At 45.6% G+C, this 25,380-nt stretch overlaps 1 protein-coding gene across 1 annotated transcript in view; it reads right to left on the reverse strand.

The window, feature by feature from the left end:
• Positions 1-15,146: 15,146 nt before the first annotated feature.
• lmnb2 (lamin B2) overlaps positions 15,147-25,380 on the reverse strand; it is a 46,664-nt gene continuing 36,430 nt past the window's right edge. Inside the window, exons 6-11 of the mRNA XM_072482661.1 lie at positions 22,488-22,708; positions 22,048-22,270; positions 20,892-20,999; positions 19,865-19,981; positions 18,826-18,915; positions 15,147-18,450 (exon numbers count right to left, since the gene is read on the reverse strand). Of these exons, the coding sequence (XP_072338762.1) occupies positions 18,409-18,450; positions 18,826-18,915; positions 19,865-19,981; positions 20,892-20,999; positions 22,048-22,270; positions 22,488-22,708 (801 nt within the window). The 3' untranslated portion in view covers positions 15,147-18,408. The remainder of the gene's footprint in view (positions 18,451-18,825; positions 18,916-19,864; positions 19,982-20,891; positions 21,000-22,047; positions 22,271-22,487; positions 22,709-25,380) is intronic.

Raw genomic sequence — 25,380 nt, forward strand, 5'->3', positions numbered from 1 at the left:
CAGGCCTCCACGCTGGGGGGGCTTCACCTCCTTCCACATCAGCAAGATCCTTCGCCGGGCTACTAGGGACGCAAAGGCCAGAATGCCGGCCTCTTTCGCCTCCTGCACTCCCGGCTCGTCCACTACTCCAAATAGTGCTAGTCCCCAGCTTGGCTTGACCCGGATTTTCACCACCGTAGATACTGTTCCCGCCACTCCACTCCAGAACCCCTCCAGTGCCGGGCATGACCAAAACATATGGACATGGTTCGCCAGACTTCCTGAGCACCTCCCACATCTGTCCTCCACCCTAAAGAACCTACTCAGCCTCGCCCCCGTCATATGCGCTCTATGGACCACCTTAAATTGTATCAGGCCAAGCCTGGCACACAAAGCCCCTCCTCAATCTCCTCCCCCAACTCCTCCCATTTACCCTTCAGCTCCTCTACCAACGCCTCCCCCTCTCCAGGTATATCGCCGACACCTTGCCCTCTCCGACCCATACACCCGAGATCACCCTGTCTTGAATTTCCTGTGCCGGGAGCAACGGGAATTTCCTCACAAAAGCCCTCACCTGCATATATCTAAAGGCATTTCCTGGGGGTAGCCCAAACTTCTCCTCCAGTGCCCCTAGGCTCGCAAACGTCCCATCAATGAACAGGTCCCCCATTCTTCTAATCCCTGCCCGATACCAGCTCTGAAACCCCCCGTCCATCCTCCCTGGGACAAACCGATGGTTACCCCTGATCGGGGACCACACCGAGGCTCCCATTGCACCCCTGTGCCGTCTCCACTGGCCCCAGATCTTTAGCGTTGCTGCCACCACTGGACTCGTGGTGTACCTTGTCGGCGAGAGCGGCAGCGGTGCAGTCACCAGCGCCCCCAGGCTCGTTCCTTTGCAGGGCGCCATCTCCAACCTCTTCAATGCCGCCCCCTCTCCCTCCAGCACCCACTTACGGATCATCGCCACATTGGCTGCCCAGTAGTAGCCACCCAGATTCGGCAACGCCAACCCTCCTCTGTCCCTACTGCGCTCCAGAACCCCCCTCCTTACCCTCGGGGTCTTATTCGCCCACACAAACCCCATAATGCTCCTGCCTACCCTCTTAATAAAGGCCTTGGTGATCACGATTGGAAGGCACTGGAACACAAAATGAAACCTCGGGAGGACCACCATTTTGACCGACTGCACTCTACCCGCTAGCGAGAGCGGCAACATGTCCCATCGTTTGAAGTCCTCCTCCATCTGCTCCACCAGCCTCGTCAAATTAAGTTTATGTAGAGCCCCCTAACTCCTAGCTATTTGGATCCCCAAGTACCGAAAGCTCCTTTCCACCCTCTTCAACGGTAGATCGTCTATCCCCCTTTCCTGGTCTCCTAACTGTACTACAAAGAGCTCACTCTTCCCTACATTGAGCTTATAGCCCGAAAAATCCCCAAACTCCCTTAAAGTCTGCATGACCTCCACCATCCCCTTCACTGGATCCGCCACATACAACAACAGGTCGTCTGCGTAAAGCGACACTCGATGCTCCTCTCCCCCTCGGACCACCCCTCTACATTTCCTAGACTCCCTTAATGACATGGCCAAGGGTTCAATTGCTAATGCAAACGACAGGGGGCACCCCGCCTCGTCCCTCGATACAGCCGAAAATACTCCGACCTCCGCCGATTCGTAACCACACTCGCCACCGGGGCTCTATAGGAGCTTAGCCCAGCTAATAAACCCTCCCCCGAACCCAAACCTCCGCAGCACTTCCAGAGGTACTCCCACTCTACTCGGTCAAAGGCCTTCTCCGCGTCCATAGCCGCCACTCTCCACCTCTCCCGCCACCGATGGCATCATTATCACGTTTAGGAGCCGCCGCACATTGGTGTTTAGCTGCCTGCCCTTTACAAATCCCGTCTGGTCCTAGTGAATCACCCCCGGGACACAGTCCTCGATCCTCGTAGCCAGCACTTTTGCCAGCAACTTAGCATCCACGTTGAGGAGCGTGATCGGCCTGTACGACCCACATTACAGTGTGTCCTTATCCCGCTTCAGGATCAAACAGATCGTAGCCTCAGACATTGTCGGGGGCAGGGTCCCTCCCTCCCTTGCCTCATTAAAAGTCCTCACCAGCAACGGGGCTAATAGGTCTACGTACTTCCTATAGAACTCAACCGGGAACCCATCCGGTCCCGGAGCCTTCCCTGCCTGCATACTCCCCAGAACTTCAATCAGCTCCTCCAACCCAATTGGTGCCCCCAAACCAGCCACCTCCTGCTCCTCCACCCTCGGGAACCTCAGTTGGTCCAAGAATCGTCGCATCCCTTCTTCCCCCGCAGGGGGCTGGGATCTGTACAGCTCCTCATAGAAGGCCTTGAATGCCTCGTTTACTTTCATCACACTCCGCACTGTAGCTCCTTTTCCATCCTTGACTCCACCTATCACCCTCGCTGCCATCCTCTTACGGAGCTGGTGTGCAGGCATCCGGCTCGCCTTCTCCCCATACTCATACGTCGCCCCCAGCGCTTTCCTCCACTGTGCCTCTGCCTTCCCTGTGGTCAACAGGTCGAACTCCGTCTGGAGATTGCCCTTTCCCCAAGTAGTCCCTCTTCATTTCATTTCATGCGCCTCTGCGTATCTCCTGTCCACTCTTAAAATCTCCCCCCCTAACCTCTCCCTTTCCCTGCCCTCTCTTTTCTCCCTATGAGCCCTGATGGAGATTAACTCTCCCCTGCCCACCGCCTTCAGCGCCTCCCATACTACCCCCACCTGCACCTCCCCGTTGGCCTCCAAGTACCTTTCAATGCACCCCCTCACCCTCCCGCACACCACCTCATCTGCCAGCAGTCCCACATCCAACCGCCACAACGGGCGTTGGTCCCTCTCCTCTCCCAACTCCAGTTCCACCCAGTGCGGGGCGTGATCTGAAATGGCTATGGCCGAATACTCCGTTCCCTCCACTTTCAGGATCAGCGCCCTGCCCAGAACAGAAAAATCTATCCGGGAGTAGGCTTTGTGCACGTGGGAGAAAAAAAATTCCCTGGTCTGCAGCCTGGCAAACCTCCACAGATCCACTCCCCCCATCTGGTCCATAAAGCCCCTAAGCACCTTGGCCGCAGCCGGCCTCTTTCCGGTCCTGGATCTGGAGCGATCCAGTGCTGGGTCCAACACCCATGTTGAAATCCCCATCCATTATCAAGCTTCCTACCTCCAGGTCCGGAATGCGCCCCAACATGCGCTTCATGAATCCAGCATCGTCCCAGTTCGGGGCGTATACATTTACCAATACCACATATACCCCTGCAGCCTACCGCTCACCATCACGTATTGACCTCCATTGTCCACTACAATATTCTTGGCCTCAAACGACACCCGCTTCCCCACCAATATTGCCACCCCTCTGTTCTTCGCATCCAGCCCCGAATGGAATACCTGTCCTACCCATCCCTTTCTTAACCTGACCTGGTCTGCCACCTTCAAATGTGTCTCCTGGAGCATAATCACGTCTGCCTTCAGTCCCTTTAAGTGCGCGAACACGCGGGCCCTCTTTACCAGCCCATTCAGGCCCCACATTGCACGTTATCAGCCGGACTCGCCCCCCCCCCCCCCCCCCCCCCCCCCGACTAGCCATCACCTTTTCTAGGCCAGTCCCCCAGACGGGGGACAACCGCCCCGACCACCTCTTCTGTGTCCAATTCCCCCTCGGCCAGTGCAGCAGCAACCCTATTTCCCCCCCCCCCCCCCCCCGTTGGACCAGTCTAGCTCTTTTGCTCCCCCCCCCATAACACTCCCGTAGGTCAGCTGACCCCGGCTTCCCCCGCCGTCCCATTGACACCCCCCCCCCCGGTGTGGGAATCTCCCCTCCCCAACAATCCGTGTGCGCTCCTCCACTCTTTCCTCCCCCCCCCCCCCCCCCCCCCGCCGTCCTTCCCTAGCGCAGGAAAAAGCCCGCGCTTTCCTGAGCCTGCCCCGCCCCCTCTGGCACAGCTCCTGTCGCGGCCTTATCTCATTTCCCCCATCCCCGAGCCTCCCCTCCCTCCAGCACCGGCGCCCACCTTCTCGCAGTCTTCTCACCCGATCCCTTTCCCCATCCCCATCCATCACCCAACCCGTGGAAATTTCCTGCGTGTGATTAAAACCCTGTGTACAACAAACATCCAACATCCCCCCCCCCCCCCCCCCCCACAAACCCTCAGTTTGAGTCCAACTTTTCAGTTTGGATAAAAGGTCCAAGCCTCCTCAGGCGTTTCAAAGTAGTGATGTTGATCCTGGAACGTGACCCACAATCGCACTGGCTGCAGCATTCCGAATCTCACTCCCTTCCAATGCAGCACCGCCTTGGCCTGGTTGAAACCCGCTCTCTTTGCCACCTCCGTGCTCCAGTCAGGATAGATTCGGATCTCTGCATTCTCCAAGCTGCTGCTCCGCTCTTTCTTGGCCCATCTCAAGACCCTCTCTCTGTCCGTGAAACCTCACCACAATCGCCCTTGGCGGCTCGTTGGCCTTGGGCCTCCTCGCCAGCACCCGATGTGCCCCATCCAGCTCCAGAGGCCTCGGAGGGGCCTCCGCACCCATCAGCGACTCAAGCATCGTGCTCGCATATGCCCCGGCCCCCTCCACTCGTTCAGGGAGACCCAGGATCTGAAGATTCTTTCTCCTCGACCTGTTCTACAGGTCTTCAAATCTTTACGCCCACCTTTTGTGCAGCGCCTCGTGCCTCTCCAACTTAACCGCCAGGCCCAAGATCTCATCCTCGTTCTCGTCAACTTTTTTCTGCACCTCCTGGATCTTTACCTCGTGGGCCTTCTGGGTCATCCCTAGTCCTTTGATCACCGACAGCATAGGCGCCAGCATCTCTTTCCGCATCTCCTCAAAACAGTGCTTGATAAACTCTTGCAGCTCCGGCCCACATTCCACTTTATCTCCGGTCGCCGCCATCTTGTTTTTCATCCCTCGCTGCTCCAACGCCGCTTTTTTAGCCGTTCCACTTCTTGTCCGTTCCATATACAGTGATGGGGGACCTTTCTCTCACCTTCACACACGGGACGTCTTCAAAAAATTCCCGGTGGGGCTCCTCTGGAGAGCCCAAAAGTCCATAATCGCGGGAGCTGCCGAAACGTGCGGCTTAGTTCCGCATCGCCGCAACCAGAAGTCTGATTTTTTCATCTTGAGCAGGGACTGTGTAGGGGAGGTAAAGAATACGGAATACTCGGCAATCACTATCTCGGACCATGCCCCGCACTGGGTGGACCTGCAGGTCGCCGGGGGGGGGGGGGAATTACCAACGCCTGCAATGGGGGTTAGACGTAGGACTGTTGTCAGAGAGGGGATATGTGAGAGACTTCGGAAGTGTATGCAAAATTACTTGCAGGTGAACGATACGGGGGAGGTTTCAGCAGCGACCCTGTGGGAGGCACTGAAGGCAGTAGAGGGGGGAGCCGATCTCAATTCAGGCTCACGGGGTCAGGGTGGACAGAGCAGAAATGGACAGATTGGTTAGGGAAATTCACCGGATAGACGAGGAGCATGCGGGGCCCCGGGGGAGGACCTACTCAGGGAGAGACGGAGATTGCAGGCGGAACTGGGGGTGCTATCCGCGAGTAGGGCCGTGGAACTTAGGAAGGCGAGGGGAGTGGTGTATGAGCATGGGGAGAAGGCCAGCAGATTGCTAGCGCAGCAACTCAGGAAGAGGGAGGCAGCCAGGGAAATAAGTAGAGTGGTTGATGGGGAGGGGAGCAGAGTGGAGGACTCGGCAGGACTGAATAAGGTATTTCGGGACTTCTATAGTAAGCTGTACACTTCAGAACCCCCGGAAGAGCTGGAGGAGATGAAAAGGTTCCTGTAGGACTAACCTTCCCAAAAGTAGGCAGGGGACTAGTGGACGGGCTGGGGCCCCGATTATAGAGTGGAGAAGGTATTGGGGAGCCTAAAGGCCATGCAGTCGGGGAAAGCCCCAGGACCGGATGGATACCCAGTAGAGCTTTACAAGACGTTCTCGGAGATAGTGGGACCGGTCCTGACAAGGGTTTTTAATGAGGCAAGGGACAGAGGGACCCTGCCACCGACTATGTCGCAAGCCACCATCTCGCTGATACTAAAGCGGGACAAGGACCAGGAATCCTGTGGGTCATACAGGCCAATCTCCCTGATCAATGTGGATACCAAGGTCCTGGCGATTAGAATTGAGGACTGCGTACCGGAGGTGATTGGGGACGATCAGACAGGGTTTGTGAAAGGCAGGCAGCTGACAGCTAACTTGAGAAGATTAATTGTGATCATGATGGGCAAGGAGGTGGAGGTAGTGGTGGCAATGGACGCTGAGAAGGCCTTCGACCGGGTGGAGTGGGGCTATTTGTGGGAGGTGCTTGGACGGTTTGGGTTAGTGGAGGGACTGGTTAATTGGGTCAGACTATTGTACCAGGCCCCAAAAGTTAGCGTGAGGACAAACAAGACGTCAGATTATTTCGGACTACACCGCGGGACCAGGGGTGCCCACTCTCCCCGTTGCTGTTCGCGCTGGCCATAGAGCCGTTGAGAGCTGCGATGGGGTGGAAGGGAATGACTTGGGGGTAGAGCGTAGGGTATCTCTCTATGTGGACGACCTGCTCCTGTACGTGTCGGACCCACTGGCCGGGATGGAAAATATACTGGAAACATTGAGAAAGTTCGGCCAGTTTTCAGGGTACAAATTAAATGAGTGAGATGTTTGTGGTGCAGGCAAGGGGCCAGGAGAATAGACTGAAGGAGCTGCCATTTAGGCTGGTGGAGGAAAGTTTCCGGTACTTGGGGATACAGGTGGCACGACACTGGGGCAGGGTGCAGAAGTTAAATTTGACTAGGGTGGTGGAACAAATGAAGAGGGAGTTTCGGAGATGGGATGCACTCCCGCTGTCACTGGCGGCGAGGGTGCAGACTGTAAAGATGACAATCCTCCCTAGCTTTCTGTTCATCTTCCAGTGCCTCCCGATCTTTATCCCACGGTCCTTCTTTAAAAGGACTGGCAAAATCATCATGAGCTTTGTCTGGGCGGGAAAGTCCCCGTGGGTAAAGGCGGCGATGCTTGAAAGGAGCCGCAGCGAGGGGGACTGGCATTGCAGTCTGATCAATTACTACTGGGTGGCTAACATAGCCATGATAAGGAAGTGGATGGTGGGTACGGGGTCTATCTGGGAGCGAGTGGAGGCAGCTTCGTGCAGGGGCACCAGTTTGGCAGCCCTGGTCACGGCTCCCCTACCGCGGTCGCCGGCCAGGTACTCCACCAGCCCGGTAGTGGGGGCGGCCCTGCGGCTATGGGGCCAGTGGAGGGGGAGGGTCTGTTTGGGCTCCAATATGTGATAACCATCGATTTCCCCCGGGAACATGGATGGAGGATTTTGAACATGGCGGTGGGCGATATGTTCCTGGAGAGGAGCTTTGCGAGTTTGAGGGGCTTGGAGGAGAAATTTGGGCTGTTAGGGGGAAATGACTTTAGGTACTTACAGATGCGGGACTTTGTACGAAGACAGGTCCCATCCTTCCCACGCCTCCTGCCAATAGGGATCCAGGACAGAATAGTCTCTAGAGGAGAAGGAGGAGAGGGTCGAGTCTCGGATATCTACAAGGTGCTCATGAAGGGGAAGAGTCCCAGACGGAGGAACTGAAACTCAAATGGGAGGAGCTCGGCGGAGAGATGGAGGATGGACTGTAGGCGGAAGCTCTGAGTAGGGTAAATTCAACCGCAACATGTGCCAGGCTCGGCCTGATTCAATTTAAGGTCGTTCACTGGGCCCACATGACAGTAGCTCGGATGAGCAATTTCTTTCGGGTAGAGGACAAGTGCGCTAGATGCGCGGGAGGACCAGCGAACCATGTTCACATGTTTTGGGCATGTCCTAAGCTTAGGGCTACTGGGAGGGATTTGCAGGGGTCATGCCCCGGGTGCTGAAAACAAGGGTGGTGATGAGTCCAGAGGTGGCAATTTTCAGGGTTTCAGAAGACCAGGGAGTCCAGGGGAAAGAGGCAGATGTTCTGGCCTTTGCTTCCCTAATAGCCCGGCGGCGGATACTGCTGGCATGGAGGGACTCAAAACCCCCGAAGACCGAACTATGGCTTTCGGACATGTCAAGTTTTCTGGGTATGGAAAAAATTAAGTTCGCCTTGAGAGGATCTGTACTGGGGTTCGCCTGAAGGTGGCAACCATTCATCGACTTCTTCGCGGGAGTGAACGTCAGCAGGGGGGCCGGGAGATTAGGTGGCATAAATAGGCGGGTAGTGTCTAGGGGAGAGGACAGGCATGTGCAGTATGGTTTGATTGTAGTGGTTTTATATTGATGTTTGCACATCTGTTAGCTGTAACTGTTTACAATGCCAAAAAATTACCTCAATACAATTATTTGTTTAAAAAAAAAAGGCAAATGGAGTTTTGTCCTTCATTGCTAGAGGGATGGAGTTTAAGACTAGGGAGGTTATGCTGCAATTGTATAAGGTGTTAGTGAGGCCACACCTGGAGTATTGTGTTCAGTATTGGTCTCCTTACCTGAGAAAGGACATACTGGCGCTGGAGGGTGTGCAGAGGAGATTCATTAGGTTAATCCCAGAATGAAGGGGTTGGATTACGAGGAGAGGTTGAATAGACTGGGACTGTACTCATTGGAATTTAGAACGATGCGGGGGGGGGTTTATAGAAACATATAAAATTATGAAGGGAATAGATAGAATAGATGCGGGCATGTGGTTTCCACTGGCGGGTAAAAGCAGAACTAGGGGGCATAGCCTCAAAATAAGGGGAGGTAGATTTAGGACGGAGTGTAAGAGGAACTTTTTCACCCAAAGGGTTGTGAATCTATGGAATTCCTTGCCCAGTGAAGCAGTTGAGGCTCCTTCACTAAATGTTTTTAAGATAAAGATAGATGGTTTTTTGAAGAATAAAGGGATTAAGGGTTTATGGTGTTCGGGCCGGAAAGTGGAGCAGAGTCCACAAAACATCAGCCATGATCTCATTAAATGGTGGAGCAGGCTCGAGGGGCCAGATGGCCTACTCCTGGTTCTTATGTTCTAATTGATTATGCAGGTGTTCAGCTAAAGGTTGTGACCAAATACTACAAAATAACATGCACGTTCTAACATCTGTTCTGAAATTTCTGGCTTTCCGTTCTCTAGTTGGCTTGGAACCTCATCGTAAGGAGTTCAAATTTTCAGTTGAGTCACTTGTATCTGTAGATTGAAAAAAAAATTATTTGGGCCAGACTGCTTCTCGAGTCTGCTGGCTTAATTCCACTTTCCATGCCCCTCATTGTTCAAGGCACTGCCCCATCTTATTTTTAAAGATGGCTTTGAAGACATGAAGATTGCTCTCTGGGATAATGCAGTCCAAAGATACATGACCCTCAGAAATTCTTTTTTTTTTAATTTTTTTTGTGATTTAATGAAAATGGTTAGCAGGGAGAGTCAACTACCTTTAAATTTACTCCCAAGACATTGGCATTGTTGGCACGGCCAACATTCATTGTCCATCCCCAATTATCTTTGGGAATGAGATGGTAAACCACCCTCTTGAAAGAGTTAACCATATCTGTCTGGAGTCTTGTAAATACATTGAATCTCATATTGAAGAAAGTTTTAAACAAGTTATTTATCTTGTTGCAAATAGATTACAGGACTGTGGATTTTTTCTTCAGGTTATGGGATGAGTAAAACAGACCTGGACTATTGGATGTCATAAAAATGTATCTGATTCATTCAGAGCTGCAGTAGGCTATTTGGCCATTGATCATCCCCCATTCAATCATACAATCCTTAATACCCAAAATCTATCCATTTCTCCCATCTGGAATACCAGAAATTCTCAACCCTCAAGAGAAAATTCCTCCTCAACATCAGTCTTAAATTGTTGACATCATATTCTCACATTCCGTATGGCCCATGTTCACAGCAATGTGGTTGACTCTTGGCAACCCTCTGAAAAAGCAGAGCTACTCAGTTGCATTAAAGAGCTTTTACCATATTCCTGCAGATAATTAAGGATGTTGACCTTGCCAGAAATGCCCACCTGTGAAAATATAAAATGTTAGTTCAGCCTACCTACTTTCCATTGTTTCCCCTTCAAAGTAAACATTTAAGTTATGAAAAAGAATAGAGAGTGTAGTGACTCAATGGATAAAATTTGAACTATACAAGTATGGCAACCTCTTCATGATATGGGGACCCATTCAACTTTAGCAGGACAGGGATGTAGATTGTGATCAGAATGCATGACAACTTTGAGGGCAGCAGTCAGCTAGAAAAGTTTGTAACACCAAATGGGATTTTGAGGAAGTAGAAGAACTATGTAGAATTTTTACGGCCCTGCCCTCAGTACTGATATTTGTGTAAGCAGACTGCTATCACAGCTAAATCCAGGGGCAGCATGGTGGCACAGTGATTAGCACTGCAGCCTCACATCACCGAGGTCCCAGGTTCGATCCCGGCTCTGGGTCACTATCCATGGAGTTTGCACATTCGGTGTGTCTGCAAGCGTTTTGCCCCCACAATCCAAAAGAAGTGCAGGGTAGGTGGATTGACCACGCTAAATTGCCCCTTAAATTGGAAAAAGAAAATGAATTGGTACTCTAAATTTATTTTTAAAAATGCAATAGAAGTTTTAAATCTCACAGACATGCTGTGGTTTTTCTCTTTTCTATGAACTAATTGGAGGGGTCTCAGGCACAGAATGATAGTTTATTGACCAACACAATGGGAGAGCCCAGCTTCATTGACCTCCGGAGCTGACTGTCCAACATAAAAACACCACGTACCAATTTGGAGCCTGCATCAGCACACTTCCTACCCAAGGAAAGGAAATGCCAAAAAGAGGAACACCAGGATTAGTCATGGAAATGCTAGACAAGGTTTAGTACCGTATACTTTCGCAAAAGCATACCAGGAATGCTAGACAAGGTCTACGCAAACAGTGTAGCCTCACCAGAAACACAACACCGCTTCCACAGGGTCTCAAGGAGTGCAATCTGGAAATCACTATATACGACCACTGGGAACTATTCTTTAACTGAAGAAAGACTCCCAACAAGACCAATCCCACAGCACTCAAGACTCCACAGGCCACTACCTCACCAGTGGAACCCCATCTAGAGGAGAGAGGACCAGGAGTCTCTCAAAGGGGGACAATTCAAAGGGAAGGGTAACCCACTCCATCATCCAACATATCCTCCACCAGACCCAGGTACAGTCACTCCTGCCCTAATCTACTCAATTAAGTGACCACGCCACTACCCACACAGCCACGTGAATATTGAAGACAACTGACTCAGGGATTAACCAACCACACCCAAGCCTGCATCTCGAGATGCTAACCCCAAAGTAGAATCATAAGGAATCCGGTCCTCTGTCTGATACATGATCTGCTCGGACCTTCATAGGAGGTAAACATGGATTCCATAATCCAAAAATACAAAAGGAAAACAGGACACGGATAGTTCCTCACCCATACGAACCACCACCACACCAAACCATCCACCTGCCACAAAGCTGATCACCTCTCCAAACAAAACAAGGGGCATCTAGATTGCACCCCCCTTTGCAAATGCAGGGATTACAGGACCAAAATAAAAAAAGAGGAAAAAAAAAAAAAGAGCAAGGTAACCTTCCCAATGGGCAGCACGGTAGCACAGTGGTTAGCACAATTGCTTCACAGCTCCAGGGTCCCAGGTTCGATTCCGGCTTGGGTCACTGTCTGTGCGGAGTCTGCACTTCCTCCCCGTGTGTGCATGGGTTTCCTCCGGGTGCTCCGGTTTCCTCCCACAGTCCAAAGATGTGCAGGTTAGGTGGATTGGCCATGATAAATTGCCCTTAGTGACCAAAATTGCCCTTAGTGTTGTGTGGGATTACTGGGTTATGGGGATAGGGTGGAGGTGTTGACCTTGGGTAGGGTGCTCTTTCCAAGAGCCGGTGCAGACTTGATGGGCCGAATGGCCTCCTTCTGCACTGTAAATTCTATGATTCTATGATTCTAACGATGCTCCGTAGCTTCCCCAAAACCTGAATGTCCTCCCACCTGATTGCACACGCTGCAGTTGCCAGTGACAGTAGGGGCAATGACACAAAGCAGAGTCTCGGCAAGGTGGCACGATCAAGCATGGGATGGGGAAGAGAGGCAAACACGAGGAAGCGGAGGGCTGAGTGTGGGTGGGAAAGTAGGGTATGAGTAAGGGGAAGGGGTTTGGGAAGAGGTTATTTCTTCAAATGCGACTGAAAGATTGCATCAGAAAGTCGCATTTCAAAGCAAATTTTAAAAAAGTCTTCATGGATATTCCCCCATTTTCACAATTACAGCCCCGCTGTAAATTTATAAAATAAATTTGTTGGAGGAGAGGGAAAAGTTAGAAAGCATGAAGCTTAAACCCAACTTTTGGTTCTGAAATATCTCAAGCCAACAATGTTTGAAATTTTGAATTTATCCCAATACATCTGGGTCTCGCAATCTGTAGAGGCAAAAGAACCCTTCCTGGATTTGCATATAAATGAGCCAGGTGAAATATCTGAACAGTCGTAACAATTCCAGTTATTAAAGAAACGTTTTGACATGCATTTATTCTAATCTGCAGAAATATTAAGCCATAACCATGAATTTTCCATTTTAAAAAAAAGCAATTTTCAACAAAACTACAATAAGAATCTGAAGCAACCGTATACAAGCATAGGATTATTTTGTATTCAAAATTAACCATTTTGAAAATAAGTTAGTTCTGTAGCTTAACTGAACAAATTCTTCCTCACATGGGAAAAACAAATAAGTGCCATTTAAATAATATAGAAACATATGATGGATGGAATTGTGACCAGGATTACAAGAATTTGGCCCATTGCAAAACCCTTATGAGAAGCGTATGCTTAAAATGTAAAAAATGGTGTTGGCCAAGTGTCTTGCTCAATCAAAAATATAACGCTCTGCATGTGATTTTATACAATGGTATTCAATAACTGAAAAAATCTGTTACAAAAACTAAAGCATGTGGCAATTGCTTCAGATTTCTTGGACCCAAAGCAGGACAAAGCTTCAAACTAGTGAGTACTTTTATGACCAACATTGGGAATTCTTGACCCAACAGTGCCATTTTCCCCATATCCAAATCTTCCCGGAGAACAAAAACCATCTTCACGGTTCTTTCACTTGATCCTCATCTGACACCACTTGATGAAAACAGATTTATTTCTGCACATCCAGAATCTTTTTTTAAATTTAGAGTAGCCAATTTTTCTTTTCCCAATTAAGGGGCAATTTAGTGTGGCCAATTCACCTACCCTGCACATCTTTTGGGTTGTGGGGGACGAGACCCACGTAGACACGGGGAGAATGTGCAAACTCCACATGGGCAGTGACCTGGGTCGGGATCAAACCCGGGCCCTCAGCAGTGAGGCAACAATGCTAGCCACCGTGCCACCCCCTGCACATCCAGAATCAAGGTTATATGCATAGCTCTTTTCTCAACTATCAATTGTTCCTGTCTTTACCATTCTTTTCTGCATAATCTGCAACTTCGTTCCCAGTTAAGCTTACCTCTTCCATGACACCTATCCATCTTCTCTTTTAACTCCTCAATGACCTCAATGACTTCAATTTTATTTTCTTGGCCCATGATTATGGATCTCTTTACCCTCTGACAGTGTCCCACTTCTCAGAACCATCATCTATACTTTTTGTTCCATCCTCAACCTGATTTCATACCAAGGTACTTGAATATATTTCCTCAGATCGACATGTGCCCTAATCCAATTTCTGCCTTGGACTGAACAGCTTAGGTTGAACACTGCTAGAGACTGACAGTAGCGCCCCCGCCCAAATCCCATCTGTTCTGTATCCTTACCCCCTCCAATACATCAACTACATGTTGGCAGTCAATTATATCAATTAAACTCAAACCAATTTTTCTCACCGATGCCAATAATGCTCAACTGAATGACTCATAGTTGGAAAGCAAGTCCTTTTCGAGTTCCAGATAAATATTGTCATAAGCCAATAGTTCCACTTTCAACGCTCCCCCCCCCCCCAGTTAAACAATGGAATAACCTTCAGAACACCCCTGCCCTCCCCACCATAGATTGTTGCTTCAAATTCTGATTTCAAAGTGTGTTTTCTTCCATCTCTGCAACATTGCTCACTAAATTAAAACCTTCATCCATTTCTTTATCACTTTTCCTCATCCATGACAAATTACCACTTCTATTCTTCTCTCCCTTATTTATTTCAATGTCCGCGCCTCAAAATCAATTTCTAGATATTCTCTTCATTCCATGCTGTTCGATCTTTTCCACTCATCTGAACCCCATTAAAAAGTTGACTCAAACTACTGCCCCACATCTCATCCAGAAAAACTATTTTCAACCATGACTTAATTCTTTCCCTCCTCACTCAAAATCAGTTTTAGAATATTTATTCATGCAACTTGGATGTCACTGGTAAAGCCAGCACTTTGCCCATCCAATTAACCGAGAAGGTAGTGTCAAATTATTTTTTTGAACTGCTGCAGCCTATTTGGTGCAGCTATAGCCAAAGTGCTGTTAGGAAGGTCGCTCCAGGAATTTAACCCAGCAACAATATAGTTCCAAGTCAGGATGGTGTGGCTTGGAGAAGGAGAAACATGGATATTGGCTGTGGAGGGAAGGAATGTTTAGGTCTATGTTCAAAGGATCAATTTTGAACAGGATGTTGGGACCTCTATCCTTAAATTGATAAAAGCATGACACTGAAATATCAACCTGGATATCACGTTTCTGGCAAGAGAACTATCCCTGAACCAAATTTAACTACTGCGTTCTCACAAATGTTGCCATTTACATATTAAAGCCAGAATTGGAATCCTTGTATTGCTGCCTCATGGCGCCGAGGCTCCAGGTTCGATCCCAGCTCTGGGTCACTGACCTTGTGGAGTTTGCACATTCTCCCAGTGTTTGCATGGGTTTCGCCCCCACAACCCAAAGATGTGCAGGGTAGGTGGATTGGCCACGCTAAATTGCCCCTTAATTGAAAAAATGAATCTGGTACTCTAAATTTATAAAAGAAAAAAAAGATGAAAAAAAATTGGAATCCTCGAGTGATGTTGGATAGTGTTCATTTTTGTCCTTGTATCTTTATCATCTCCAAATACCTTTCACAATCATCCTGCCACAAAATGTCTCAGCCAGTTTTGCTTGAAAAACAGACCAGTTTCATAATATGCAAAACCACATTTATTGAATGTTCATTAAAAAATTCCAGTTATAAAAGGTTTACAAATTACAGACACAGAACGTTTTATATTTTGGCATGTCATTGCCATCTAGCAATCACCTCGAGTGATAAGACTAGCTTATTAGGTGTGAAGACTTGACAATTCAAAATTCAACAGAAAAATCAAATGCAAATTCAAGTTACTTTTGTTCAACCATGTAAATACTTACACTACAAGGGCAAGTTTCACTTGCTCTGATATTTATGATAGAATTAACATGCTATTGAATATTTGCTCGACACACCTGCATTTTCTTTGGAGTAACTCCTCATTCAGGGTAGTTCGAACATTTATGCCCATTTCTAGAGATAGCAACAGGTCCTGGTATTGCTGACAGCGATGCTTAGTAGGTCAATAATCTATAAATCAAACTAACCTAAACTAAAGGTGCTGCTCCTTCAGCTATACACAATCTGGACACAAGTGCATTTACCACAAGTGTAAATGACATACAAGTAGCTCTTTGTTGACATCATCTTTCACTGCTCAAAAATACACACATTAGTAATGCAGTTGAATTATGCATGTTTATTTTAAAGGGCTAGTAACATTTTTTTAAGAAAAGGCATAATTGTTCTCTTGGAATCTTGAAACGTTTGCTTTTCTGAAACATTTTGCCACGGAAATTTTAGACATTCCACTTGATTACAGATTTTTTAAAAGTATAACTTTGTGTCACTGAAAGTGATGTAATTAGTTCTTGGGATGGGAGTATCGCCTGCAAGGTTATACTGCCCATTCCCAATTTTCCCTAAGTGGCTTGTTTGGTCATTTCAGATGGCAGTTAAGAATCAATTATATTGCTATGTGTCTGAAACCACATTTAGACCAGACCAGGATAGCAAATTTCCATCCCTGAAGGGCATTTATGACAATCTGATAATTTCATGATTAATACGACTAGCTATTTATTCCAGATTTACTACTTTAAAATTCCACCAGCTTCTATGGTGGCATTTAAACTCCTGTCTCTGGAGTATTAGTCGCAGCCTCTGGATTACTATCTAGCAATTTTACTACTATGCTACCGTGCACAGAGGTGGAGGGAATGGATCTGCGAAAATGAATGAAAACATCAAATTAATATAAACTGAATTCCACATGAGCTTTGTCAGTTTCCTTTTAATCAGTGGAAAGAGTGTTTGATTTTACAAGGGAAATGCCAGAAACATTGCAAGGAAACCCTTTAAAAAGGTAAAATCCTCACAGCAATGCGTATTTTCACCAGTAAATTAGACCTTATTTAAGAAACAGTGTTCACATGATTTTTTTTAAGACCATCCACTATGGTTCAAATAAGTTTAATATAAAAGCATAAAAGTTTTTTTTTTTAAATTCTGTTTCCCAGGCTATAGTATCAGCAATTTGAGGGCACTTAAATTCTATATTTCACAAACAATTCTAATTCACCAAGATAACCATACATTTATGATAATTCTACTAACATTTTTAAACTAGAACTATTGGCTACATGTATTTAGAATGAATACTATTTAATTTATATTCAAATTGTATTCAGCCCAAAAGGATCGTCTGAGAAACAGAATTTTGAAAGTTTATAAAATGAGCGATAAGCATAAAATTCAACCATATATAAATTGATATATTAATCATACGGTATGTCGGATAAAAAACATTAGTGTGACCAGGGCTTACTTCCCCACCACCCCTCCATACACTACAATGTACAGGTACAGTACTGTTCATCTTTAAAAGTAAAAATAACATGTTTTTTTTGCCCTCCCCATCAAATACATAAATTGAAAATAACCTGGGGCAGTGAAAGAAGCCATATTCAACGATTAACTGCAGGTCTCATCAGTTTTACTGCTTAAAAATTCACAAGTAGCCATACGCTTTGAAAACCTCCAAGTTATTGCAAAGAAATAAAATGCTTCAGCTTTGTACAGGATGTACTATTTTTAAAAAACACACTTTAGTTTAACAGTATCTTTCTTATCTTGGATACTATCATATTCTGTGTTGTATACTGGCTACATGATTTGTTCAAACATGAGTTTTCAGAGATGGTTTCTCAATTGCTAGGTAAATTATCTTGTCAAATTAAGCTTAGTATCTGTCCCAGTGCTGTGAAACATTTTCCAATCCTCACTGCCTTTATCTGTAGATCAATCTAGTAAGCTACGAAACAAGCAAGCTATTACAAATCGATGTCAGCTAAGTACTAACCAGCCATCAAGCAATGAACAAAAATCAAACTTCCATAAGCCATCATCCAAATATTAATACACCAGCCAGTAAATGTACCTACCCAATGGCATCAAACAAGGGATTGAAATAAGACGTTACATTATAAGAATGGAATTTTGACAACACTAACAAGGTTCAGGCTTTGCTGTGAAATGACAGCAATGTGTCAGAACATTACATGCAGCACGTAGCAAGATGAATGATTAAAAATGTTTGGTGTATTCTGCTGTTTTTCATGCAACATTTATGTTTTCATTTAATAAATGCACATGATCACAATTCATACAATTAAAATAAATTTGGGCTCTTAATTCCAGATCAGTGACCATTTGGGCATTGCAGTCAGTCCACATTCCATATTACAAATTCTTACACATGATGTACACCAGTTTTGGTACAACAGTATTTGTACAGAACAGCCAAATAAATGGGCAGGATCACAGTAAAAAAAATTTAAGTCATGATTTCTGTAAAACACCTGAGACTTCTGCATTGGAGTACAGAATACTCCACTTGCAGTTTTGAAGGAGTTTCATACTCCTAATGATGCTAATTCGGTTTGGGTACTAGGTTAACACCAATTTGGTGAGTTTTTACAACAACCCTTTGGGTTTGAAAAACTGCAGAATAACCAAATTCTGATAAATACAGCCCGTGATGCAGTTCCCAGGCCAAATCTGGACAATGAACCCAGATCTGTACACAAGGAGGCCATATGACTACAAAAGCATTTCTCCTCTTATTGCCACCCCATGTAAAATTTCGATAACCTCACTTTTTTTAACATCACATTTAAGTGTTTCGTCAAAGATCTTAGAAAATACCCCATCAGAACTCAGGTTTTACAAAATAAAACAATGTTGTAAAAGTACTAAACCAGAATGGTTTCAAAATGTTAAAAGAAAAACAGTGTACAAAAATATTTCTCAGTGGCTCTGGATAAAAGAAAGATTTTTCTTTCTCCTGAATGAATAGTTTTGAAGGTGATCACATGACAGCACATTGCCGGGAAGTGGTCCTTGGGTCACCCTGAAATAAAACAAGTTTCTTTTGAAAAACTGTCATTTTTGTTTGTTAATTACATAACTACACAAACTAAACTTATACTTAAATCCCACAACTGGTGTGTATATGTATGGACCGCAAAGAAGCAAACTCACGGTTAAGTACTATTCAGAAATATTTCTAGTTAGGAACAGTGTTCTGGAAAGTGTATAAATGATTATCTTGTGTTGACAAAATTTTAAAAATTGTAGGTTCTGTAAATCTGAAATTAAAACTGAAAATGCTGGAAATGCTTAGGTCAGGCAGCCACTAAACAGAAAAACAGAGTTACATTTCAAGTCGATGACCTTTCATCCTGACCTGATGATTATTTTAGAACTAAAACAATTTTTACTTTACCTGTTGGTGGAACAGATCTTCCTCTCCAAACTCAGCTTCTTCCTCCACATCTTCATGGTAGGTTTTTCGGAGATTTCTTACTGCAATTTCCTGTGCAAAAAGGAAATGCAAGTTGGTTATTTGAATAACCTACAAAATAATTAATTTTTAAACATCAGTGCATTTTGGAATAATTCTGTTGTTTGTGTTAACTAGTGTACACGTCAAAGTCTATTGTGATTATTCACTACCAGCTGCACCAAGGGAAGACCACCTGTTGTTGAATCAATGTCTAAATGGCTTTTAACCTGACCACGTGTTAACAAGGCATTCAAGTAGGCTCTCATTCCCTGCACTGCCATAGACATTGCGAGCCCAGATCAACACTGACAAAACAAACAGTATTCAGGAAATAGATGGAATAACAATAGTTGCATATAAATTGAATAGTTATCAGCAATACAGAATAGCTGGCTACAGCTAATATTCTGAGACGAACAAATACTACATGACCGATGCAGACCGTTCATTGTTATACATTTTTATTGCCTCAACGTACTATTCAACAATTGACAAATTACATCTAATATTTCAAAAACAGATCAAAAATCAAACTAAAGCTGGCATTACTACAACATCCAATTCATTTTAACATTCCAAAAAAAAAAAGAGACCAAAACAAAAAAGGGCGAACAGATGGAGAAGCCCATCAATGCTCACCAGAGTCAGATGGTGCAGCCCAGGACATCACTGCAGGAGGTCCTTTGGGTGACATCCTATACCCAACCACCACAGTTGCTTCTTCAACTATTTACTTCCCCTTAACCATAAGGTCAGAGGTGGGGTTGTTCACTGCAGTGTTCAGCTCCATCCATACTTGTTAGATAATGACCCTTTCTAATGCTAAGAAAATGGGGTCTAAAGTTCATTTCAAAGACAAATTGAAATGCTCTTTTATTCACACCAAATTCAAAGAAAGAACACAATTTTACTGCAATAGGGTAAAATATAGCACATGACTGTTTCAGAATTAGTCACTAAAAGTGCAGGCAAGCCTTACCTCTCCATCAGAGTTCACAAGGACAGTCTTAATCTCATCACCAGTGCCCCAGCTATGATTCTTCCACAGAAGGTCAGTAGGGGGACTATGGGCTTTACCAGCATCTGCACTCCAGATCTAGACAGAGAAAATAAATACATAACTTCCTCTGCCCACACTTTTAAGGACAGAACTTTAGCACTAGTTTAAAACTAAATAATATCATTTTTATCCTCCCGAAACAAGTCACGCCTTCATAGCCGTCCTTTTACATTGAAAAATATTCCCCAAGTTAAACCTACCCATGTTTGGTGACGATTCCATTCACTATCTCTCTGAACCGCAAAATTCAATGGAGCGTGCAACTTGCTCCCCAATGCTGCACCACTACAATTTCCGGAAAGTGTGGCAAGTATAGCTGGATAACAACGCCCCCATCCAATCCCTACTTCAGTGGGCTAGCCCCAATTCTGATTGTTTTTTTTACATCAACCCCAGCATTCATCCTTCCAATACAATACAAAAAGGATGCCGTTACAATGCCACTTTAGCATTGTTACAATTACGACCCTTTTATAATAAATAACAACAATATCAGATCAAATCCAGATATAATTCCAAACACAGGATTGCCCCCTTGACACCTTCCTTGGGGAAGCTCTCATTTTGTTTCAGTAGTATGTCAATTGAAATACTATTGTACAAACACGGTAAGCATCTTTTTTTTTTATATAAACGCTGGCATTCAAGAGATCCTGTATAAACTCTCAAATATGCTGGTTTCCCTCAACATAAAATTCATTTATGATTGACTTTGGAAATCCATCTCAGATCATTAATTACAATTAATCAATTCTGTACGCATGCGTAGATTTAAATCAAAAACAGAAAGTGCTGTAAAAGTTTGATCTGTTTAGCAGCATGTAGAGAAGGAAACAGGGTTAACGTGGAGTCCGATAGAACTCTTTGTAACCATTATTTCAGATCTTCAGTGTCTACAGTATTTTTACTTTTATTCAAGTATATTTTATTGTACTGTACAACTCACCTTGACTTCCTGCCCAGCCCTCAGAGTGTATTTAGGAGTGAACTTGTAGACTATTTCCTCTCCCTCTCCAATTTGCCTCTTCAGTCTCCAGCCTCCAAGTGGCTGATCCTGAAAGAGAATGGTAAGAGTGGTGATTAATCAATTAGTATACATAGTGAGATTAATAAGATCTCAAAAACCTACTGAAAAGGAGACGATTGTTTGCGTGATGGTGTGTACATCACCCAGTGATACAGAATCACATAGAAGAGCATGTTTATTTGCTGGTTTCTGGGCATAATTCTCCATTACCGTTCTCCACTCTTCCAGTCAATGCAGCAGGAAACCTATTTCCAGCTTTGAAATAGGCAGCGGAAGAACAAGTGCTCAGAAAATATCAGACATTACTTGTTCGCCTATATGTGACATGAAGGATCACTTGAGGTGTTGAGATCACGGACTCAGACATGGCAGAAATATCTAAATTGAAACATTTGACTGCATCAGTATCCAACCAGCAAGCAAACCATCAGCTTTGGGTCTCACTGGATTACATCAAATAATTCAAGCGCCTAATTAAAAAGGAACTCTTTTTAACTCTCCATCTTTCCTGCACTTTTGGATCTCATTCTCAGCACACCCAGAAATAGTCATGAGAACACCATGAACAAAAAAAGCAACCATCAGCCAACAGAAAAATAAAAATAGATGGTCCTTCAGGGCTCACATATGGGAGTGAACTGGTTTGTCATATTCCTGCTCCAAACAATGCCACTGGTTCTCAAGTCAGTAGCTGCTATAGCAATCAAAGTCCTCCTGACTGCAGATAGAAAGTAGCATTAGTGAGACCAGAGTGCTTCTGCTCAACAAACAAAATCAGCAGCTCAGAATTTCTACTAGGTCAACCAATTCTGCTGGCTAAATTGCCAACACTCTGAAAGAGCACTGAAGCAACAGGGCACACAACACTATGATTACCAAATGAACATTGATGCGAGAACACGGTCAATTTCTAATTTTCAAACACCAAACTCTGCTGGCATACAATTCTTCACTTAGCAGCACCGAGATGCCCAAATGATGTTGTATGTAAAACCATTGGTATTTCTCTAGCGTGTCAACTCGTAATCAGAAAACAAAGTGAGCACAAAAGAATTTAAGTTTCATGGGCCCTCACCTTCTCAGAGTTATTACTGAGACAAACAAATTTTCCCTCAATATCAGTTGGCTCAATGCTGATCAAGCCACTACTAGAGTGGGTTTGTTGTATACGACTGCTGCTTTCTCTGGGCTCTTCCATTTCTATACGCTTTCGCTTGGCACGAGATGTATGAACAGCACTGCTTGATGTAGCACGGGATACTGTAACCCGAGAGGAAGGACTTGGAGACAGCTTCAGTCTGAAAACAAATACAACAAAAAATGTTTTAGCAGCATTCAACTTCATCAGACTGATGATCGTGTTCTCGTTACTTAAATTTCATCTTTATTGTGCTGTGTACCCTTTTCATTCAAAGCTAAAACCCTTATATCCAGAATCAGATTAGATCATTAATGTGCAACCTTAAGACAACAGCACTGTTAGGATGCATTCTGAAGGCTTTTCATTGCAGGTACCTCTCTTCTTCGCCTTCCAGGAGTTTGCGGTAGGCTTGAATTTCCATGTCAAGGGCCAGTTTGACATCAAGGAGGTCCTCGTACTCCTGCAACTGCACCTCCATGTTATCCCTCAGCTCAGCCATTTCTCGGTCTCTTGCCTCCAACATTTTACGATATTTATCGCGATCATTTGCGAGCATCTCTTCCAACTCCCTTACTCGAGCCTCAGATGCAGCAGACTACAATGAAGGTTAAATTAACAAAACAATTAGGCCAGAATAATTTGCATGATTTAATAAAGATATTAAGTACAGGACTTCCAATTCAGTAGGATCGGATTGTGCTTTGGAAGTGAACTGCAGCAGTGTACATGGTGTACCCTTATTTCCAAAATGCAATATTGAACAAAGTTTAAATCCAGTTGGTTAGATTTCAATTGTTAAATTCAGGTGTTATGTCATGTGAGAGTACCCTTTAAGAAATGGGTGTTTAAGAAATGGAGCTGCTCTTGTTACTGGAGTGATGTCAGTGTGGGTGGAGCTGAGCTCTACTTCTGCTTTTTAGTTTCAGTTTGAGAAAGAGATTGGGTGTATCGGTGTTTTTTCAGTGAGCTGAATCTGAAGGTAAAAGTGAGCTGCACTGCTGGTGATCTCTGCCATCCAAAAGACTATTTATGGATCATTTGGCGAACTCAGAATTGTAAAAAGGTCTCAATATTGAATGTAAACCTAACAGAATGCTCCTGTTTGAAGGTTTGTTAAGTCTTTTGGGTGTAAAAGGACAGCATACAGGTAACTTAGTGTTGTATTCTTTGGGGGGTGTATTTGATTTACTGGTTGCTAAGATATTCACTGTTTGTTTTGAAAGGTTAACTTGAGTTCATAGAATAAGCATGATTTTTTAAAAACCACTGGTCCATTTTCTGCTGTACCATACCTGTAGTGTGAGCCGTGTGCTCCCCATACCACAATCTATTAAAAGTTGTGGGTCAGTATTCTTGGAGCATAGGCGGGGGAAACTGGCTCTGCCAAACTTCTGCGTTTATTACTGGGCGGCCAATGTGGCCATGATCAGGAAATGGATGATGGAGGAGGGGGCGGCGTGGGGACAGTTGGAGGCGTCGTCGTGTAGAGGCACCAGTCTAGGGGCACTTGTTACGGCTCCGCTGCCGTTCTCGCCGGCGCGATACACCACTAGTCCGGTGGTGACAGCGGCACTGAGGATCTGGGGGCAGTGGAGGAGACACAGGGGAGAGGAGGGGGCCTCGGTGTGGACCCCGATACGGAATAACCACAGATTTGCTCCGGGTAGATTGGATGGGGGATACAAGGCTGGTATAGGGCAGGTATTAGAGGAGGATGGGGGACCCGTTTATAGACGGGACTTTCCCTAGCATGCAGGCGCTGGAGGAGAGGTTCAGCCTACCCCCGGGGAATGCGTTCAGGTACCTCCAGGTTCGGGACTTTCTTAGAAAACACGTGGGGACATTTCCGCTGCTGCCCCCGCATAGGATCCAGGACAGGGTGGTGTCTGGCATCTGGGTAGGGGGAGGGGAAGGTGTCGGACATATATCAGGAGCTGCAGGAGGTGGAGGAAGCCTCAGTGGAGGAGTTGAAGGGCAAGTGGGAGGAGGAGCTGGGTGAGGAGCTGGATGAGGGCCTGTGGGCCGACGCCCTGGGCAGGGTGAACTCCTCCTCATCATGTGCCAGGCTCAGTTTAATTCAGTTTAAGGTGGTGCTTCGGGCGCATATAACGGCAGCAAGAATGAGTAAGTTTTTTGGGGTGGAGGACAGGTGCCAGAGATGTGCAGGGAGTCCGGCGAACCATGCCCATATGTTTTGGGCATGCCCGGCGGTTAAAGAATTCTGACAGGGGTTTGCGAGGGTGATGTCTAGGATTTTGGACACTCTGGTGAAGGCGAGTCTAACAGTAGCGATATTTGGGGTGTTGGAGGATCCGGGAGTGCAGGAAGCGAAAGAGGCCGAGGTACTGGCCTTTGCCTCCCTGGTAGCCCGGAGACGGATCTTGCTAATGTGGAGGGACACAAAACCCCCGGGTGTGGAGGCCTGGGTTAGCGATATGGCGGGGTTCCTCAGCCTGGAACGAATAAAGTTCGCCTTGAGAGGGTCCTTGATGGGGTTCTCCCAGCGGTGGCAACCTTTCCTTGACTTTCTAGGGGAGCAGTAAGTGTCAGCAGCAGCATCATCCTGGGGGGGGGGGGGGGGCGCACTGTTGATATACTGTGAGTTGGGCATGGAGACAAAACCCACCTTGTTCTGTTTTTAAAAAAGGGGAAAACTTTTCTGTTGTGCAAGTAGTTTACTGTAAGCTTTGGGATATGTTGATTGTTATTTTTTATTATCTATATTTCTATTTTTGTTATGTAAAAACACTCCTTGGAAAAACTTTAATAAAACATTTATTTAAAAAAAAGTTGCGGGTCAGGTGAACTCCATGATACACTTTGGGGTTCTCTAAACCCTGACCCATAACAGTTATCAATTATGCTAAATATTTGCTACAATGCTGAGATGGCTTTTGTTCAATGTCTTATAGTTGTCAAAAGGCCAGGATGTTGCAGAATTCAAAGTTTTATTTTCTGAGATCTACATTCAATTTTAAACAAAATATTTGGTCATGGGATGTGGATGTTGCTGGCTAAGCCGGTATTTAAGAACCCCCTCATCCATAATTTCCCCAGGAGAATTATTCACGAGTAGAAAGCTAATTAATTAAAAACTTTTAGTGCAAGCAGTGTGTTCAAGCAGTGAGTTTGGCCCATAAAGCACTTCATTCCATCAAAAGCCTTTGTCCTCATGCAAGTGCTGCGCCAACAAACACAGAAATTCAGAATCCGCCTCCTGCTAATTCCATCTCTCTGCTATATCTTTTAAAAGGCTGATCTGTATAA

The sequence above is a fragment of the Scyliorhinus torazame genome, chromosome 18, assembly GCF_047496885.1.
Source record: "Scyliorhinus torazame isolate Kashiwa2021f chromosome 18, sScyTor2.1, whole genome shotgun sequence".
NCBI classification, from domain to species: Eukaryota; Metazoa; Chordata; class Chondrichthyes; order Carcharhiniformes; family Scyliorhinidae; genus Scyliorhinus; species Scyliorhinus torazame.